General features: G+C 42.7%; 1 protein-coding gene and 2 long non-coding RNA genes across 3 annotated transcripts; 2 read left to right on the forward strand and 1 right to left on the reverse strand.

The window, feature by feature from the left end:
• Positions 1–2857: 2857 nt before the first annotated feature.
• On the forward strand, positions 2858–3975 carry LOC307079505. The gene is made up of 5 exons (XR_013812055.1): positions 2858–2982; positions 3081–3179; positions 3267–3499; positions 3612–3790; positions 3878–3975. It is a non-coding gene; the product is annotated as an uncharacterized lncRNA (long non-coding RNA).
• Positions 3976–4176: 201 nt separating this feature from the next.
• On the forward strand, positions 4177–6305 carry LOC307079093 (uncharacterized protein; the record flags this gene model as incomplete). The annotated part of the gene is made up of 9 exons (XM_079741186.1): positions 4177–4461; positions 4618–4735; positions 4819–4910; positions 4992–5109; positions 5290–5385; positions 5503–5691; positions 5904–6056; positions 6161–6239; positions 6296–6305. The coding sequence occupies exons 1-9, from the start codon at positions 4192–4194 to the stop codon at positions 6303–6305; spliced, it is 1125 nt and encodes a 374-aa protein (XP_079597312.1). The 5' UTR covers positions 4177–4191.
• A 6678-nt stretch (positions 6306–12983) lies between these two features.
• LOC307079985 lies at positions 12984–13625 on the reverse strand. The gene is made up of 3 exons (XR_013812079.1): positions 13511–13625; positions 13225–13387; positions 12984–13048 (listed from the first exon to the last, which is right to left on the reverse strand). It is a non-coding gene; the product is annotated as an uncharacterized lncRNA (long non-coding RNA).
• Between the last annotated feature and the right edge of the window lie 8754 nt (positions 13626–22379).

A 22379-nucleotide genomic window follows, 5' to 3' on the forward strand; every position in this document is an offset into this window, starting at 1 on the left:
GGGGGGGACACGTTTGTTGAGGGGGGGAGACACGTTTGTATCCTAACAACAAAACAAGTTAACAAAAGCCCCATTTGTCAACTGAGAACCCCAATTCCCAGAATCCCCCGCGGCTCCGGAACACGGCGTAGTTTATATTAATCTTTATTATCTGAATGGGAAATGCAATATTTTAGGACAGATACACCATTAAACGCGTTTCTAATGACATTTCTAGCGAGAAATGTACATTTTCCTTACATAATCTTCAGTCAGTGAATGTGTATGATCTTTATTAATCTTTATTATCTGAATGGGAAATGCAATATTTTAGGACAGATACACCATTAAACGCGTTTCTAATGACTTTTCTAGCGAGAAATGTACATTTTCCTTACATAATCTTCAGTCAGTGAATGTGTATGATCTTTATTAATCTTTATTATCTGAATGGGAAATGCAATATTTTAGGACCGATTCACCGTTAAACGTGTTTCTAATAACATTTCTAGCGAGAAATATACTTTTTACTTGCATAATCTTTAGTCAGTGATTGTGTCTGATCTTTAGTTTTATAGTTATTAGGATTTGATCGGCTCGCTCGCATGTTTCAACGACGTCAGGTTGCTTTCGCTAAACTAGCAGCTCACGTGCTTCCTGCGTTTGTGTTATTAAACTGTTACTTCATGTAACTTTTAATGATATCATCTTGTTAGAAACACGTATATCTGAGAGCCAACCCAGTCGCCAAAAGCATACGTTGACAGTGTACTTTTCGTGAACACTGGATTACGTCGCATTTCAACATAAAATAGCGTGTTATACACACACACACACACACACGCACGCACACGCACAGACACACACGCGCGCGCGCACGCACGCACACACACACACACACACACACACATACACACACACACACACACACACAGTATCTTGTACAATGATTTTTAGATTTCTTCTTTGTAAAACTTGAAAAATAAAGTAAGTTTTGGCTTTGGAAAAGTAATTATTTCCCTTATTATACAAATAGGCTATGCTGTTAAGGCTGCCGTGTTCCAATACCTGTACTTCCATGAGTATACTTAAAGGAAGTATACTATCCGTACTATCTACTACGTTAATTTTTCAGATGTGAGTGCTGTTCCAAATCGAGTTCTCCGTGGTGCACTAACCGGAAATTACGATCACGACTGCCGCCGTGGCTCCTCCCCCGCAATAAACATCCCGCTTTGAAAGGTGAACTCTTTACGCCTAGCAGCTATAAAAAACTATAAAAACTAAAAAATGACTCTATTAATGCAGGCTATGTGGAAAATGCGCCGACTTTGGCTCAGCCTGGCTCCGACTCTTCCGCTACGTATACATATGTGTAATCCAGCACATATAAAGACGGGGACCAGAAAATAATTACTTTCTCTCCATTGAAACCCATTCATATTTTTCGATCTCAGAGGTCCCATGAGGGGCCTACCGGAAGGGGCGAACTTACGAGCTCTATGACGCTGCTCTCGAGCGACATATAGATAGGACTGCTAATCTTACAAGCATTCTCAAGATCGATTGTCGGCAGTAGTTCTATTCATTCTATCGCTGTAACTTTTCTCTCGTGTTGCTATGGACAAGTTGTTTGACCTGGATCTCCGTGACCCCCGCACAGAAGGAAGACACCTTGCCGTTGGGTTGATGCATGACCAATTCCTTGCAGAAGCCATGGTAACAACCTTTTGTACATTAACTGAACTTGAACTTGTACATGAAATGAATGTTTCAGTACCTCAGAAACTCCGTCTAACAAGATGTTGGACTTAAACACACAGGAGGCTGCGGAGAATGTCAATCGGGCAAGATCTGGAGGGGATTCACCACGGAGCTCAACCAAACGGAGCGGACGCGGCAAGGCCAGAGGGAGACGTGGAGGCCGTGCGGGCCATACAGGCCGTGCAGACCGTTGGAGTGGCCTAACTACAGGTTTGTTTATGTGCAAATTCAGATTAGTTTAATTTGGTGACAAACAATTACCCATGGCAATTAGGGATGGGTCAGAATTTTCTATTATTCGATTTTTCGTTCCCGTGGGTCAAAGTCGATTTGTAACATTTGGACCGTTAAAGGTTGGGTATGGGATTTGCGAAACGCCAGCAGATTTTGAAAATACACAACTCAAATGGTCCTACCCCCTCTCCTTCAACGCTGACTCTACCCATTCCAAGTACAAGTACATGGGAGCGGGGGAGAGGGAGTGCCGTACGACCGTTTGATTGACGTACTTACTGTCAAATGAGTTTCTTGCAGCAGTGCAAGCACTTGAGTGTCTGCCGTAGAGATATATTAATCTGTCATGTACTGTTTAACAGGCATGGACACTGAGGTGTTGGCACTTCCTTCAGAGGATTCCTTGCCCTTACCCAGAGCACAGCAAAATCCTCAAGAGATGTTTGGTAAATATACAGTGTTTAATTCTGAAATCCAAATACTGTATATAGAATGTAGATCATTTGGTTATATTTTATTTGCAGAACAAAACATGGAGAGGCTTTCTGCCCTACTGGATTCAAGCCCCTGTCCTGCTGAGCCTGAGAGAAGCGCAGCATCATCGTGGTCTGTTAGGCAGCAGAAAGCCTCTGACCGTTGGGAGGAAGCACGGCCGTACCACCTCAGATGCCTTTTGGAATCTGAGGCTGTTGGCAAGCCATTGTGTTGCTTCTGCCACAAGCCGGCTGTTATAAGGTTGGATGTTCATCAATCAAATAATAGAATGTATCAATGTACACTAAAAAAAGTATATCATATAAATTGAGTGACTTGACTTGAGTGTTTTGTCTGCTTAGGTGCAGAGAGTGCCTTCCGGAGCAGTGGTTTTGTCCTGCGACATGCATAACCACAGCAAACGGCCACTCCACAACAGGGACAGCGTGGTGGATGGCTTCTTTAAAGCCATTCCCCCATCCACATGTATCTCAAGAGGAGAGACTGGAATATATGCCACACATGAGCAAGGTAAGGTCTGACAAATCTACCTGTCTAGACTTCCTGATCCTTATCTTGTTTATTCAGTCTGCTGCCATATACAGAATGTTCACTTTTCTTTTCGACAGATCGCATTTTACCCACAATGCCAGCACAGCACTGCACCTGCCAGGTCCCTAGCTTCACAGTGGAAGCTGGGAAACCAGTCATCTTGATTACCATCAATGGTAGAAACCAGTTCTCTATTTAGACTTCTGTTAGTCTAATATACAATATGTGTCAATGATTATGACTAATGTTGTTTTTTTCGTTAGGGCGTTATGATTTGCATTTGCCACGTTATGTGTGCCAAACATGCCTGCAGCAGTGGGCCCCTGATGTGAGAGACCTAGTCAGGAGTGGATATTGGCCAGCTTCTGCAAATGCTTCCACAATCTACACGGTGGACCTCCTCAACACCTTTCAGGAGCTGAAGTTGATCTCACCTGGATTCTCCAGGCAAGCCCTTGCAAAAATGCTGGAACATCGCACACTGTGTGCAGGAAGAGTAAGTGACATCAGCAATACTATTTATTATGCTCACCAATATTGTCAGCAATTTTTTTATTTTTTTTTTGACTATCTCAAAAATGTTTTCCATATTCTGATATACTTTCTAGTCTGGACAGATCAACGGGGATGCCCTGCAGAGGAGCTTTCTTGAGTTTGCATACGCCTCCTTTGAGAAAGACCAGCTCTGCTGTGATACCCCTTTCACCTGCCCTGCCTGCACACCTGAAATGGTAGCAGTGTCAGCAGATGGCAACAGGAAGCTTTATCGCTTTGGCCATACTGGAAGGTGCACTTTAAGTTCTCTTTGGTAATTGAGTCGTGACTGTAAGTGACAACAAGAGTAGGTAATGGATGTTATATATTTTTCCCCTAGATCTAATGACACTCCCTTTTTTGATGGGCTATTTCTAGCCAAAGACAGTGAGGTGTCTGATTTTGTCAACACAATACAGATGGCGGTGAAGAATGTAAGTTTAAGCTAAGTTTAAACACTCAAATAGTTCTGTTACTAAAGGAATCATTGCATTTCCTGGACTTCTAGAAGTATTCCATACTCCCTACTCTTTTGTCGTGAATTACATTAACAATATGTGTATGCACTATATTCACAGATAAAGGGGAGAGGCACATGTGGAGACTCTCAATGGGGAGCAGCAAGGGAGACCTCTAGGCGGGCCTCTAAACTGGATGAGGAAGGCGTTGAGGTTGCGGTGTGTCGGCATGGCTTCCTTTTTAAAAGCCCTTAACATGTACCGAGGAGAGATATTTGCGTATCCTATGTATCTCCAAAGGGAGCTTCTCCCAAGCAAGGCACAGTTTTTTGCTATGGATGTGGCATGCAAATACTGGCCATACCTACAAAAAGTTGCTTCGGTCATTCCAGCTCTCAAGAGCCTCACAGAAATGAAGCCCTTCCTGAGCATCATGCATGCAAGAGCTCATGCTACCAAGTGTGAGGTATGTCTGTTATCTGTTATTTTCAAATGAATACGCCATGTGTTACTATAGGAATGGACAGCTTTAAGCTGAATTCCTTTTCCATAATATTTGTCCACGTTTTCCAACTGCTTCATTGGCTCTAATGAACCCCAAATCCACCCATCCTTGCAACAGATAAAATGGAGTGGTCGGAATCAGAAGGGAGCAGGCACAACTGCCGGTGAGGAGGTGGAGCAAATAAACAGCTACCTCTCCCGTTGTGCCCTGACAACAAAGTACATGTCAAAAGCAGGTAAGTCACTTTGGTCTGAGTTTATGCTATCATCTAATATTGCTCATAGATTGCAGAACATAATGTAATTCTCCTTATACCAGCACGTGTGGACATGCTCACTGTGCATGCAATGGGTTGGAACCATCACAAAGCAGAGACGCTACACAAGGCCCTCTCCACAAGATATGTGAAGGTATGTTTCATATTCATGTATGTTTTTGTGCCAGTTGTTAGGCAGACTGAGTTCCTATTGTAATTATTGTAAATATTTTAGACATCTAAAAGGGCAGAAGAAGAGGCAGAGAGGCTGTCACAACTGCAGAAGGACCTGCAGTGCTCAAATGCAATGGCTGTACAGTGGATTGCTGAAGTCAAGGAATGGGCAGAGAGCGGTGAGGACAGAACAATATACATGCCTTTTTGCAGTTTCCTTACAGACATTTGTGTTCAAACGGTAATCAAAATAATACACAATCAGTGAAGCATTAGTGCTGCAAAAATCTAGAAAACTCGGTTGCATTGTATAGAATACAGTACACTGAGCTTAATTTCACCCTAACGGATATCTACAGAGACCCCAGTAACGGGTCTGCACGTTCTCCAGCAGTCCATTGAGGGTCTCCATCTGGGTCTAAAGCAACAGAAACAAACCCTCTACCGTCAGAATGGTATGTAGGCTTTTTCTTGAGTTATCCGGTATACCTAACAATGTATCTATATTGTTTTTAATATAACCTATACAAGGTTTTTGTGTCTGCATATTACGTTTCTCCTAAACAATCTAGACAGCAACAAGCTTCGCCATCGTCTCCGAAGAAAGTTGACGGAAGACAAAAAGCGCCTTCTCCAGGAGATTGATAAATACAACAGTCTTGTTGCAGACCTCTCCAAAAGGATTGATGTGGCCTTGGTTGACCACTCTTTGGCTGGACAGAGCACTGGCGCAATATGGCCATGGGAGGACTATGGCAGTGGTATGCATTTTTCAATGCTTTTAAAATGTCATGCAGTATATCGGAATAGTGAACTATCCTGAAATGATATATTAAATATAATGGTGGTTTTGTAATATATAAAACGATTTTGGGAAAGAAACATCATTTCTAAATTCTGTTTCCATTATGGTTGCATTGCTAAATGTAATGCCAGATACTCATGTATTGATCTTAATATTTTGGATCATTAGTAACAATCGGGTTCAAGAAACGACTGCACGACCAGGAAATGCTGAAAACACGGCTGGAAGAGGAGCTCCCTATCCTGGTGTTGGAGATGGCCCAGCACTGTACGTGGTTGCAGAACCTGGGAGTGGCCCTCAAGACGGAGCTTGCAAGATACGGTAAGTTAAAGACAAGTTTTGGGGATCCCATTTAATGTATTCAATTAGTGGGGGATGTTTCAATATATATTAACGTCGTTGGGTTTTCTGTCCTCTACTTGTAGAAGATGAAAATGGACTTCACTGTCTCTTGGCAAGAAGACTTGCGGAAGTGGAAGAACGACATCAAATGGTCCTGCAGCGGTATAAGACTGCTCTAGGTCCATTGGCCTCTGTCTTCCTTGATGTTTGTGAGGAAGAGGAATGTGATCCGATGGGCCTGGTCAGTCCAGACACCAGCGAGGATGAGGAAGATGCAAGAGAACAAGCAACTTAGTTGATGGTGTGGTTTCGTGCCTCGCTTGATGTACACAAATGATCATTGTTATTGCTATGTTTAAAATAAAAAAAATAAAAAAATCTATCTCTTCAATTCAAGATGGGGTGGGTGAGAATAAATAGTGCTATAACCTCACTAGCCTTATTGACATGGACACATCTGTTCCGCATAGATTTCTATGCACGAGACTTAACGGACACTTTTGTTACTGCCATGTATACAGTACATTCGGATCACATTTTAGGAAGAGATCTATGACGCATAGAAATCTATGCGGATCAGATGTGCCATGTAAACGCGGATACTATGAATTTCATTCATATATACAATTTCAGAAGTGGATGAGATTCGAGAAATATCTTGTTATAATGAGAAAGAATGTCAAGGTTTGGGGGTTGATGAAAAACTATTTTGAACCTTTGTGGTATGGCAACCCAGTCGCCAAAAGCATACGTTGACAGTCACTTTAAGGACAAGTTATGAGAGAAATGCACATTAACTTTTTGTTATCTCATAAGCGGTGTGGTGCCGGCTCCTTTTGACCTTTTGACCCCAGACTTCAAAAACGTGTCCACAGGCCAGCTGTGTCTACCCACCTTAAGCCACAAATGTACACCTACATCCCACAGTAAATGGGGACTAGAAACATAACCTCTGTCATATACATTTACTCTACTGTTGGAGGTCACGCCCCTTTTTCCACCTTTTCGAGATAGCTAGAGATGCTAAAATGTTTACACACATTTCCCGGGGCCCCGTGTACGACATATCCGAGATTTGGAGTTCTAGCCCTTAGAGAAAAAAAGTTTTCCCAAATGGAGTGTCATTTGGACAAAGCCCCTCAGAAGTGTAGCCTGCAAGACCTAATGGTTCAGAATGTGGTGGAAAAACAGTTTTTGAGATAGGAAGGTCCTACCGCCCTGAAATTTTAATACCTTGTTCTAGGGCCTAACTGGGACCTCCGCACCGAAACTTGGCCCGGTCGGACCCCGAGGGCAGGAAGGGGGGGCCTGCCCTCGGGGTCTGACCGGGCCAAGTCTCGGACAGGAAGGGCCCCCCCTTCCTGCCCTCGGGGTCCGACCGGGCCAAGTTTCGGTGCGGAGGTCCCAGTTAGGCCCTAGAACAAGGTATTAAAATTTCAGGGCGGTCCAAATGACACTCCATTTGGGAAAACTTTTTTTCTCTAAGGGCTAGAACTCCAAATCTCGGATATGTCGTACACGGGGCCCCGGGAAATGTGTGTAAACATTTTAGCATCCCTAGCTATCTCGAAAAGGTCGGCAAAGGGGCGTGACCTCCAACAGTACAGTAAATGTACATAAGACAGAGGTTAGTTTCTAGTCCCCATTTTTTGTGGGATGGAGGTGTACATTTGTGGCTAAAGGTGTGTAGACACAGCTGGCCTGTGGCCACGTTTTTGAAGTCGGGGGTCAAAAGGTCAAAAGGAGCCGGCACCACGCCGCTTATGAGATAACAAAAAGTTAATGTGTGTTTCTCTCATAACTTTTTGTCATTATTAAAGAGAGGCCTGATTCTCAGATATGCATGTTGGATGGCTAGGGTGTAGGTTTGGGTAGAACTTCAGACCAAAATCTTGTAAGCGAGCCGCTGGGTGAGGTGCAACAAGATGGAGCACTTGCTGAGTAATTTCTTGTAGGGCCGGTGCGTAAGAGGGCAAACAAGATGTCCTTCAATATCTACGCTTCCAGGCGATTGCAACGGTGCCACACATGAACACATTCAAACATGTTTAATGGTAGTAATTAGCTGTCGAAATTGGAGGCCTTAATCAATAATGACCAGCTATTGATTTGCTTCCCGATAAAAGTTTGTGACAAATGACATGTTATTTAGCATCTACACATTGAGCTGAGTCCAATGACACAAAGCATGACACTCCACGGCCCTACACGGCCCCCTACACTACATGGCCCCTGTATTTTACATGGTACACCTATGGTCTAGGGCATGATCTCTGTGTGGCACAAGGTCGAGCTTGATCTCATTGGACTCAGCTGCTAATGTAGATGCTAAATAACATGTAATTTGTCAGAAAACTCCATCGGGTAGCAAATCTATAAATGGTTATTATCTATAAAGGCCTCCAAAATCGACAGCTAATTACTACCCTGAAACATAGTCAAATATGGTCATGCATGGCACCGTTGCAATCGCCTCGAAACGTAGATGACAAATGACACCTTGTTTGCCCCGTTACGGGAAGATATTTTCATGGTATATCTTTCTATTTCCTAACCAAGCTCCATTGCCGTCTTTAACCAACGTGGTTTGCCGAGAGTCACGTGACGTTGACGCAGGCCCATTGAAAAGAAAAGGCCCAAAAAACGAAGGCATGTCACATGTTTAAAGCCGTTATTGTAATTAATTAATTTAATATTAAAATATAGGCTATTATATGTATACAATTATTACGTCGTGTAATATTCTATCTATAAGTAGACCATTTATGGACTTTTATTCAATTATCGTTATAACATGATCTGTATCTGACCATTGAACATCTTTAACCAAGTTCAGGTATAACCAGACCATATAACAAATATTTATAACATATAAACTAGGCTATACGTATAGCATATCATACATTTGGTTACAGGCCAAATTCGGTATAAATGTTACCCTCTGCTGGCCCACAACTAGATCGTCGCGTCCCTAGCAACCTGACGTCTTTGAAACATGCTAGGGAGACCATAAAACTAACTATCGAACAAAAGATCAGACACATTCACTGACTGAAGATTATGCAAGTAAAAAGTATATTTCTCGCTAGAAATGTTATTAGAAACACGTTTAATGGTCAATCTGTCCTAAAATATTGGATATATATATATATAGATATATATATATATGCCTAATGCCTTCAGGGCGGCGCTACTGTTCAATCAGGACAAGAACAATGAGGTACTCCCACTCTTTTATCCCTGCAACCATCAGGTTACTAAATGATGACAAAAGTAAGGAGTAGGTGGAGAGCACACCAGTGTTGCTGGGTGTTTCCGGGGGCAGGGTGGTTGTTACTGACGGGCTGAAATGAATTGTGAGTTAAATGTGTGTGTTGGACTGCCTTTGATATATGTTTTTGTCTACCTCCTATTGCTATTTATTGTATTTATTAAGTAATCTATTATGTGAGACTGGAAACTGTGAACGAAATTGCCCATTTTGGGATAAATAAAGTTTTCTAATCTAATCTAATATATATATATATATATATACGTAACCATTTCCCCCAAATGCTGGGAGAACGTATCGACCCCTATTGGTGCTATTCCTCCATTCATTTAGATGGGCGGAAGAAACGTGTATCTCTTCACGCTTTGGTCAGGCATAGCGTGACACTGAACACTCCTTGCGAGGTGGACCAATGTATCTATTTCACGCCTTGGCGTGATACCGGGTTGAACAGACTGTTCTGTGTTTATGTGTGGAAAAATAACATCATTACACGGTTCCATAAAATAACATAATCAGCAAAGACAATGGTTTTATTTCCATGCTTTAAACGGCATTCGGGCTGCTAGTTTCAGCGTCCATAGCAACCATCATAGGCTTAGCCACCATGTTTTTCTGTCGAGACAAAATACGTTTTCAGACAAACGTAATTGAGAATGCCGAATAGTTCTCTGGGAACGTAATTTTCATGAGACAGGGTCGTCCTTTAGGGCTTCGGCCTCCTAATTGATCATTGATTAAAACTCTGCCCAATCCTCACCTTCTCTGACGCAGAGAAACTCGTCCACGCCTTAATCCCCTCCAGGCTTGATTACTGTAACAGCCTTCTCATCGGTACACCCTATAACACCTATGGTCCTTAGATTATTATTTATTTTATTGTGTTATTGCCCTTCGTGTTTTGTTGTAGCACTTTGAGATTATTTTTATGAAAAGTGATTTACAAATAAAATGTATTATTGTTATTATTGTAGTAGGCTATATTTGAATGCCCTTTCACATATATGAAACCACCACCACACCATGGTTGGTTTGACGTAGCAGCTAACTTAATCATCCAAGAGAATCTGGTGTTTTGGTGTTGAATAAAGATCTATCAGCACAATATTTTAATAATCTGTTGTGACTAAATTGACATTCAGTAGGCCCTGCTTGCACTTGTATGTTTAAAATCAATATTTTCTATACAATATAGCCATTTGCAATTATACCTGGATGCATATCTTAAATACATTGAATGGATTAAATACTCAATTAATTGCTGCTACTACTCTATTAGCTAGAGACCCTTCAGCCCACAACTTTTGAGTTACTTTAACTTTACCCACCATGTACTGCCTACAGACTGGAATTCATATTTATATTAACTGTTGTGTCCATACATATATATATATATATATATATATGTGTGTGTGTGTCATTAAGCTCTTAGTGACCACATTTGAATGGCAGGGCAATCATGTATCAGGAGTAGCACCACATTCTAGAAAGACTGAAAATATGTTTTTATTTGAAGAGGGCAGGGGGACTAATTCAAATCTTTTGGCTGCCAGGACCTGGCCCACTCCTTCCCACTGAAAAGAGAACAAATAATTTATCAATGAACCGTTTTGTGATGATTGGTCGAACTCCACTTACATAACACACAGTATATACCTACTTTATATTGATTCTCATCTATAAAGGCAATTACAAATCAAGTCCAATCTTTGCACATTTTTGTTCTTGAGCAATACCACACTTTCAAGTCATTTTCTAATAATTCAAGATCTAATAATGTAATAGTGTATGACACATAAGAAAGGGAATGATGAAACCACTTGATAGGAAATCTGGTTGGCAAGTGTGTTTGGTGGAAGAACTACTGTTAAACGTTAAAATAGCAGCAGCTATTTTGCACCAAGATGGTGCAAAATAATATGGTATAATATAGAATACTCGGAAAAGCAATGAAGTGGTTTAAAAAAACCCAGTGAAACAGAAAGAAACCAAATTAAATACATACCAAACTGGGCAAGGCTGCCAATCAACAAGGACTTCTTTAATGCCCTATCAAGGAAAGGAACCATAAATTCATTAGTAAGATAATAAATTCAGTGTTAGCCTATGAGTTTGATAGACAAAATGCATTGACGGTACTATTCCAAAATATTTATGCAAATTACTTGTATACATGAGTAAATTACATTTACAGTATGCACTTAATATGCATGCTCATGATCAATCAGCGAGAATGTCATTCCTACAGTTAATCACGCATGTGTTTTTGCTGGGTCTTTATGGGTCTGTCAAACCTTTCTCATCCTCTCCTTCCCGTAACTCCTTATTTCGAAGGAGTCACGACCAATATGGTAGGGGCAATCTGAAAATATAAAAAACATGTTTTTCACAACAAAACCATCTATGCTTATCCACTGGCAAATATAAAATAACAGTAATTATTAATACTGTATTAATGCTGTAATCGCTGCTATGAATACACAGGAGAATAATTTACAATTCCATAATTATAAATTGTGTAAAGGGTTTGTCAGTGCTCTGATCGTTACAAACTATTTCATCTTACTCTTCGGTAAAGTCTTGTTCCTTTTTTCAAGCCCCTTCTGGCTGTGATGCTCTGTAGGAAAGAAATGTTGAGGTATTCAAACAAAGACTCAAATGGTCATAACCAACATTCTTATTACAGTCCTTTTTCCAAAATAACTACAATAAATGTAATGCTATGGTGAAAAGAATAGTAGTCAATTAGCAATTCGATCTGTACAGACATTCTGAACATACCTTTTCTCCTCCGCTTCCTCTGCACAGTAGAGACCGCTGTTGGAATGGAAAATAAAATATTACTCATTCAGGCAATGATGTTTATTTGTATGACACTTAGTACCTTCTCATGCATGCTTTAATTGAAAAATCCATACCTGGTCCTTCCGTGTCCGGGTGGGCCACCTCCTCTACCTGCAGGGCCCCCTCCTCCACCTGCAGGGCCCCCTCCTCCACCTGCAGGGCCACCTCCTCCACCTGCAGGGCCACCTCCTCCACCTGCAGGGCCCCCTCCTCCACCTGCAGGGTCCCCTCCTCCACCTGCAGGGCCACCTCCTCCACCTGCAGGGCCACCTCCTCCACCTGCAGGGCCACCTCCTCCACCTCCTCCACCTGCAGGGCCACCTCCTCCACCTCCTCCACCTGCAGGGCCACCTCCTCCAACTGCAGGGCCACCTCCTCCCCCTCCTCCACCTGCAGGGCCACCTCCTCCAACTGCAGGGCCACCTCCTCCCCCTCCTCCACCTGCAGGGCCACCTCCTCCCCCTCCTCCACCTGCACGGCCCTGTCCTCCACCTCTCCCATGTCCATGTCCATCTAAGATGACATAAGATAACACTCACTCAAAGTCCAACAGTGGAACTTCAACAGTGCAAGTGTAAATTCAGTTTTAAAAAATATGAAATTAAGACCATACAGATCTATACACATCTATACACATAAATAACCATAAACAAACATGAAAAGAGGTTAGCACTTATACAGCTGACTTAGTATATTGTAATTTGTAGCATAATATATTGGAGTATATATGCAGTATATAACAATATATAGGATTAGCCTCTTTAATTGTCATAGATATTCCTGTATGTCTTCACCTGAGTGGTCCCCCTGCCCTCTTCTGGCCCCTCTGCAGTCCCACTTGCAAAAGGGGTCCATCCTGTGCAAGTTTGAAAAGTGTTGCAAAGGGTTATTAAATTGCAAATGGCAACCAAAAAAATTGTAGCAATAGTTCCATGATAAAAATGAATGTGGTGGACAAATAACAAGATGCAGTTAGTATTTTGGTAAACAAAGCAGAGGGTGTGTGGAATTTATAAAAATAAAGAATCATACCTTGACAAATGTACTCATGGATGGAGCCCATTTTTTTGAGGGACTCCTCCGCAAATGTGGCCAAGGTGCAACGAGGTGTGAACACCTTGACCACATGGCTCTTTTTAGTGGCTTTTCCAAGCAGCAGGACAGGTTTATATCCTGCTGCTTGAAGCTTTTCGAGCTGTAAGGAAATCACAGCATGTTAATGTTTTGCCTGTAGTAATCAAAAAAGACCTACTATTCAAAGCAATAGTGATTCAGACAGTTAAAGGTAGAACATAATTAATCTGAATTGTTTACATACCAGGAGGAACATTTCCTGCTTGACAACAGCCATGTTGTGGTTCTTCTTGCGGGAAGACGCCCACTCTTCCCGCTTAGCCTCAAATTTTCTCAAGGCAATTTTGAGGCGTTCCTTTACAGGCTGGACCATTTTGCAGTGGCTGCAAACCTTTTTAGCGCAAGGCAGAATGGTTTTGCAGGAGGGGCATGTTTTACATGTGGTGCCTGGCATATTGAAAGATTACCTAATTTACAAAGACACAGACAAACCGAATAGACAGATAAACAAAACAGATTAGATACACAGATAGTAGATAGATAAGAAAGATTATAGATATAAAATATTAGCATTGGCAGAGAGATAGTTAAGATGTATGATGCTTATTTGAAGCTGCAGGGAGAAAAAAGTAAATCACTAAAAACAAACTATTTTTTACAAACAGCCGACTACATTGTGTAAATTACCTTCTAACATGATGCTGTGTATGGTACTTATCTAAGCCTTTCTCATTGTTCAATTTCAATTACTAACGAACTAGCTAGCCTACCCGAGGGACAGGTGGCGACGTAGGCCTACATTAGCCTATGAAGCAACGCTTTTGTTATCTGTTATTAGCTGTTAATACCTGTTAATATTCTTTGACAACGGCAATATAATTATTTGCACTATCAACTCCATAATCTTAGTATTTCAAGCATTCAACCGTTTTTAAATAGCAGTCAATCATAGTTGAACTTACGTCACACAAACCAGCACCGCAAATTTTCGGTCACTCCAGAGTTGACGTCTTTCTTTCAACCCGGTGTCACGCGATTGCGTGCTCCTGCGCACGACCGTGTGCGTGTGTGTGTGTGCGTGCGCGCGCGCGTGTGTGTGTGTGTGTCTGTGCGTGTGCGTGCGTGTGTGTGTGCGTGTATAACACGCTATTTTATGTTGAAAATGCGACGTAATCCAGTGTTCACGAAAAGTACACTGTCAACGTATGCTTTTGGCGACTGGGTTGGCTCTCAGATATACGTGTTTCTAACAAGATGATATCATTAAAAGTTACATAAAGTAACAGTTTAATAACACAAACGCAGGAAGCACGTGAGCTGCTAGTTTAGCGAAAGCAACCTGACGTCGTTGAAACATGCGAGCGAGCCGATCAAATCCTAATAACTATAAAACTAAAGATCAGACACAATCACTGACTAAAGATTATGCAAGTAAAAAGTATATTTCTCGCTAGAAATGTTATTAGAAACACGTTTAACGGTGAATCGGTCCTAAAATATTGCATTTCCCATTCAGATAATAAAGATTAATAAAGATCATACACATTCACTGACTGAAGATTATGTACATTTCTCGCTAGAAAAGTCATTAGAAACGCGTTTAATGGTGTACACCATTAAACGCGTTAATGGTGTACACCATTAAACGCGTTTCTAATGACTTTTCTAGCGAGAAATGTACATTTTCCTTACATAATCTTCAGTCAGTGAATGTGTATGATCTTTATTAATCTTTATTATCTGAATGGGAAATGCAATATTTTAGGACAGATACGTATCTGTCCTAAAATATTGCATTTCCCATTCAGATAATAAAGATTAATATAAGCTACGCCGTGTTCCGGAGCCGCGGGGGATTCTGGGAATTGGGGTTCTCAGTTGACAAATGGGGCTTTTGTTAACTTGTTTTGTTGTTAGGATACAAACGTGTCTCCCCCCCTCAACAAACGTGTCCCCCCCCTTCAACTAACGTGTGTCCCCCCCCTACAATCGTGTGTCGTCGTCCCCCTCAACAAACGTGTCTCCCCCCCCCCCCCCCCCTCCCCGGTCAACAACAGTCTCCCCCCCCCCCCAAACAATCGTGTCCCAAACCCCGAAACCCGCCTCCACAGCGGCACACGTGGATACTGTAGGTATAACACGCTATTTTTTACGTTGAAATGCTACGTATCCAGTGTTCATGGAAACGTGCACTGTCAACGTTTTTTCTTGGCGACTGGGTTGCTGGGTTGGTGACACAAACCAGCACCGCAAACTTTCTCTCCCGCTTGAGATGACGTGTTTCTTTATAGTGTAACGACCTCGCCGGTGACATAATCATGTCGAGTCATTAGTTGAAGGTAGTTTTAATGGACCAAAAACCAGGTCACTGAAACCTGTAACATTGTAACAACATTGAAACCAACAGCTGAAAACCGGACCCAAACAAACCCCGGTTACCCCGGCAACACGGTCTCACTCGCGTGCAGGCCCCCACCCTCCTGTTCTTCCAAGGCCCTCCCCCAGCTGACCTAATGATTCGCCCCACACGCTGTTTGACAAGAATAACATTACAATACATGCACATAGAACAACTGGCATAACGGACAACGAAATATAATGTAACACATAACACACAAACTATTTAACTGTCCCAGGGTCGCTACAATAGATTCATGGGTCTGATTCGCCGATTTCCCATGCTGATATCCCGAAAGATTCTCGGGCATCTTCGACAATTTGGCTATAGATTGTCTCATTACACGCTAAATAATATAATTATAGCCTAATTATATATATAGGTTTTGGCATAAACATAACTAGGGTGCACTGCACTATCTGCGCACACCCTTTCTGAAGCCTCTCTCTCGCTCTCTCTCTCTCTCTCTGTCCCTCCCGCTCTCTCTTTCTCTCTCTCTCGTAGCGTTTTGTGGAGAACGTTAATTGTCTTAGAACACTCCCATTCAGAATGCATTGGTTTACATTTCGTTTTGTGTAACACGCAAAAAGTCGGACTATCGTGCTCGGGAACACGCTTCAATAGATTAACGTTCGTGCGCAGGAGCACGCAATGGCGTGATACCGGGTTGGCTGAGACCAGCGGGTGTCAGAGAATTTCTGCAGGTGTTTTTTGTTGTGGTTGTTTGCATTAAGCACTGTAGGCGCTTCGGTGAAGCTGTGAGGAAGTTCACTATTTATTGGACCGTGTCTAGACAGTAACGAACATCCCTGACCATAGTTAATCGCATTTGTAGTCTACACTTAGACGTGAACTTATTATTGCCTGCGGGTGTCTTCATTCATAAAAAAATGAAAACATTCGGGAGTTTGCAATAATACAAATTATTCTAAAGAGGTCTAGACTTCGTGCGCAGCTCCGCCTTCTCCAGTGAACCAAGAAAGCCTGCGCCTTGACGAACGGGGGATTTCACCCCCTCAGTTTTACACAGGAAACTTGAGATAAGAAGGTGAAATCGCCGGGCGTGCCAAGCTGTGACCGAACCGGCTTGGCAGTGTAAAAAGACCTAGGCTATAGCCTACATCATCCTGCCCAACAATATGGACAGGATCAAGACCAACCTCTCCTAATCGGGTCAGCAATAGCCATGTGTCAATGCCTAGCCTCTGCGTTTGAATGATAATGAATGAATGGAACGTTGCATTTTTAATGTCTACAAATATTCTAGACTAGAGAGTGCGCGCCAATCAATGAAATCGGAATCAGATAAAGTCGGCTCTCTTTGCTGCGCAAAGCATGTTATTTAAGCTATTTTAGATTTTTGTATTATGGAATTATTTCAGGGGGGAAAATGCCGTGAAAAATTTACGCACAGGGCATTCAGGATTAGGACTGATATCGGCCTAGGCCTAATCAATTGTGTTTTAATATCTTTAGCATTCATATTATTGCAGTCTATTCTTTTCGTAGGCTACTCTGCTGTTGGCCTTGATGGGGAGATATTTTAACGCTTTTTAACCCCATTTTCCGGCGACATTTCTGCGTCTCCCCCTCCTACGGAGCCCATTTCAGCACCGTGTCAGTAGACAGTTATAATCCTACGAACGTCGTGAGTGCAGTGAACGCGAATGATAAGGGCATCGGTGAAGACGCAGCGAAGCTTGGCACGTGCTACAACAAGGTACCACAATAAGGTAGGTACCACAACAAGGTACAACAATAAGGTAGGTACAACAACAAGGTACAATAACAAGGAACCACAACAAGGTAAAACAACAAGGTAAAGCAACAAGGTAGCACAACAAAGTAGCACAACAAGGAACAACAACAAGGTACCACAACAAGGTACCTCAACGAGGCACAACAAGTGACAACAACAACAAGGTACCACAACAAGGCACAACAAGGTACCACAACAAGGTACCACAACAATGTACAACAATAAGGTACAACAACAAGGTACCACAACAAGGTACATCAAGGTACCACAACAAAATACCACAACAAGGTTCCACAAGAAGGTACACAGGAGAAGATATTGAACAACAAGAACAAAGAGAGGATGGACAATAACACGTTGTGACTTCAAATAATTAGATGGTATCGAGTGATCGCTTCCGAGTCTTTCTTGCAGACTTTGAAAGGCAATGAAGATAAAGTGCGGGACTGGGCACGGGAGGGTAGGAGGTGTCAATGATTAGCTTGATGATAGCCTCCTCCTTAACCTTCAGCTACCACCGCTGCTCCTGGGGGTTACTCCGTGTCATACTCTGGCCTAATTTGCAATCACAGGTGACACACGCACACACACACACGTACACACACAAACACCCCCACACACTCACACATACACACACACTCACACACCCACACACACACACACACACACACACACGCATGCACACACGCACGCACACACATACACACACACACACACACACATACGCGCAGGTAATATTGCACTGTAGGACTGTCCGATTTATTAGGAAGCATAGGAAAAATCTAAACTAGCAATACTTCAAGGCAGCTTGGGGTGGTCCCTTAGTCGGTGCAGCATGTGCCTTAGGACTGTGTGACACAAGGAGGTTAGTTAGCACAGAATAAACAAAAGTACAGCATATTTACATGGATTTGTCATTCTAATATCAAGTTTATTGGAAAATAAACTAGCATACTTAATTAGAATCCCTCCCCTTTATGAAATATATTATACCAATTGTGGTTAGACACGTGATGCATTTTCACAAAGCATGTACCTAACAAGGAGTTAGTAAGTATTATGGTTTAGCAAGTAGTGTTAGTAAGTATTAAGGTTTAGTTAGTAGTGTTAGTAAGTATTTAGGTTACAGGAATTCTCTGTGCAATTGATACACAGCCAAAGACTCATATCAAAAAAATATGTAATGATGCATATCTGACGAGGTAATTTTGAATGATTAATCATTCAGTCACCATGGTGCGGCCACATTCTCAACAACAGGGTACGTACTGGACTCTCCGCAGAAGATTAGTTACTAAATAGACTGTGTAAAAAAAAATATATATATATATATCTCACCAAGGTCAAGCCATTTAAATTGCAATATAAACTGTGGTTATAGCATCGATGCCTATGGAGTGTGTGGCTGTGTATGTGGGTGTGTGTGTGCGTGTGTGTGTGTGTGTGTGTTTGCGTTCCTGTGAGTGTGTGTGGGAGTGTCACAGGAGCAGTGACAGCTCTATACGGCACCAACAATTAGAGGGGTAGCCGCGGAGAAGCGCCCAGGGAGGGCTGGGGGCTAATCCTCCGCTGCCGCAGCAGCACCCCGATAGCTACCGGGATGCCTTCCCTCGAACGTCTGGAAAGTTCTATCCCAGCGCTCGCTCCTTCACTTCACTTAGTGCTGAGAGTGGGGAAATTCGCATATGTGTCGGGTCGATTATATGCAGGGTATTTTTTTCTTTCTTGATTTTTTTCCTTCGACAAAGGAGGTGAAAAGGTCAAATGACGTGTCGCGGTGGAGGTGGTGGGAGGTTGGGTTTGCTGGATGTGTTCGGGGCGGAAGTATTTTCAGAAGAATCTGTGTTTCCTGATGAAGATATAAAAAGGGTTACATGGGTTACATGTCGCCCTGCGTGGTTGAATCCGCCGTCGGTGTGTGAATGTGAAAATGAATGGTTGTAATTCGCTATTGATAAAAGGGTGTAAAATGTTAATGCAAATGACAATACAACCTGCCCTGTAACCAGGTTTTCTGGAAGGTTTACACCCTTCCTTCAAATTTCCCTTTTTGATCATCTTTCATCTTTCATCATATTTGGATAAATGCATTCTGTTTTTTCAATTTGTATTCTCAATCCTAAATACATTTTGTATATCGTATGAAAAGCAAAGGGAGTTAGAATCCCTTTCTTACTTAGATGCTAATAGTTATATTAGTACATAAAAGGACTAATATAAAAGTCACATCACTTTTTATTTTGTTATTGTGCTGTATTTGTAATGCTTTTTTGAATTAGTGAATTATTATATATATATATATATATATATATATATGAGAATAGTTGGATGTATATATATATATAATTTAGGAAAATAATTATAATAAAACATATTTATAGGCTATATATATTTTTTTGATTATAATTATTTTCCTAAATGATATAGGAAAGCTATAAACGATAACCACAAATTTCCCAGCTTGGCCCTTTTATCTTGCTAGATTGATTCAAGGTCAAAAAACAACAACTTCATGATGCATGTAAAACCTACTTCTTTGGATATGTTTTAATTAATGAGTGCATGAGGCCTGCAGTATCAAGCGCTGTGAAAAAACAGCCTTCTCAGTATTCCGATGCATGACTCCTGCGCTAGAAAGTACGTAGAGAGATGCACATCCAAAACGCTGTATGCAGTCTTGGCTTGCAACTCAAAGTTTTACTGCAGAGCCGACTAGCAGTGACTTTCACATTGGAAGCGATTGAGACATCCCAGGATTTTCCACCGTGTGCGGTCACCTCATCCAACGCTGTCACCTGGTGGCCAGAAACAACAACTACACTCAATATGCACCTCCTGAAAGGTTATGTTTTCTCCTGGAACTCTCTTAATATAGCATCCCCTTGCATAAGCAGATAATGACACGCGAGGGCTCTGAGAAAATGACAGAATGGGGATGAGCTCCGACGCCCCCCGGGGAAAACCCGCTGCTCTGCCGTGTTACCCGTTTCCTCCCGGGATGAACACTGGGATCAAAAGGGTTTGCCCTCTCAGTCAGCCCAGTAAGAACACTGTTTAAAACCGGGGCGATGGTAAAGACACCCCCCCCCCCACCCCACACACACACACGCACGCACCAGGCCGCCGTCTCCCCTCCCGTCTCCGTCGGTGTGAACGGAGCGGCCCACCGCAGGGGTCCCGACCGCGTCGCCCGTCGGGGTCCGCACGCCGCTCCTCGGCAGGAGTTGAAAGGGAAGCAGCTTGACTCGGTTTTGAACCACTGCTGCTCTCCCCCGCCACCCCCCTCTTATCGCTTTCCTTTTGGAGGATTTTTTTTTGTATGTGTGTCACAGAGCTACCCTGTCCTCTCGTTCACCCCGACCGAAAAAAAAGGGAGAGAAAAAAGATACACCCCCGAAAAACTCCGCCCCCCAATCCTCATCCTCTCCCCTCCTCCCTCTCTATCTCCCTCTGCCTCTACCCCGGCTTTGATCCACCCCTGCAGCCACACTGGAAAGATGACAGAGCAGAGACAGACAGAGCACAGAGAGCGAGAGACGCAGAGACACCGAGAGACTGAGAGAGAGAGATGACAGCTTCTCAACAAGTGTGCCGCAGAGAGGGAATATAGAGAAGAGACACAGAGAGAGACAGAGAGAGAGAGAGAGAGAGAGAGAGAGAGAGAGAGAGAGAGAGAGGAGAAGAGAAACATGCAGAATATCAAAGAGAGACTGGAGCTTGGTCTGCACACACCGACTGTCTCAATATCACCCACCACACCTCTCCCACCTGGTAAAACAACATGTTTTGCCCCCAGACAGGGCTGCCGGTGTTGAATTTGTCACCCCAGTCGAAAATATGGTGCAATTATTGTGTCACGAGGCACACTTTTGACACATTTTAACACATGACACCGCTGATTGCTGATCTGAGGTTTGAGGGCAAAAAAGGCGTTGGTAGCATAGTAAGTTGGTAGTTTGTAGCATAGGTAGTTGGTAGTTGGTAGCATAGGTAGTTGGTAGTTGGTAGCATAAGTAGTTGGTAGTTGGTGGTTGGTAGCATAGGTAGTTGGTAGTTTGTAGCTTAGGTAGTTGGCTTCATAGGTAGTTGGTAGTTTGTAGCATAGTTAGTTGGTAGCATAGGTAGTTGGTAGCATTGGTAGTTGGTAGCATAGGTAGTTGGTAGTTGGTAGCATAGGTAGTTGGTAGCATAGGTAGTCGGTAGCATAGGCAGTTGGTAGCATAGGTAGTTGGCAGTTGGTAGCATAGGTAGTTGGAAGTTGGTAGCATAGGTGGTTGGTAGCATAGGCAGTTAGTAGTTGGTAGCATAGGTAGTGAGTAGTTGGTAGTTGGTAGCATTGGAAGTCGGTAATAAAGGTAGTTGGTAGGGGAGCGTACCTATGTTGCCCGGGTCCTATGTTCCCCGCTTTGTATGTGACCGGGGAACATAGGACCCTGTGAGCAAATCTTTTTTTCGTAGGATGGTAGGGGCAAGTACTGCCTTTTTCGCCTCTGATTCGCCTGTGATTGGTTAGAATGGCTCTCCTCTGATTGGTTATGGTCAGGGTTAGGTTTAGGGTTAACCCTCACCCTAACCCTAACCCTAACCATAACCCTAAACCTGACCCTAACCCTTTGCACCCGGGGAACATAGGACCTGGGGAACATAGGGATGACCCCGTTGGTAGCATAGGTAGTTGATAGCATAGGTAGTTAGTATTAAAGGTTGTTGGAAGAATAGATAGTTGGTAGTTGGTAGCATAGGTAGTTGGTAGCATAGGTAGTTGGTAGTTGGAAGCATTGTTCGTTGGTAGCATTGCTTGAAAACAGTCTTTGGAGACCCCTGTTCATACAACTATAAAGGGCATGTTGTTGTGAACAAAGGATGGACTAAAATAAATGCATGAAGGAAGCTTCTGTGGGATCTCCAGATCTTGTCCTAGATTAGGTGCAGATCGAGAAACGCTACAATTTCAAA

This window comes from Pollachius pollachius (assembly GCF_949987615.1).
Source record: "Pollachius pollachius genome assembly, chromosome: 8".
In the NCBI taxonomy this organism is placed as follows: Eukaryota; Metazoa; Chordata; class Actinopteri; order Gadiformes; family Gadidae; genus Pollachius; species Pollachius pollachius.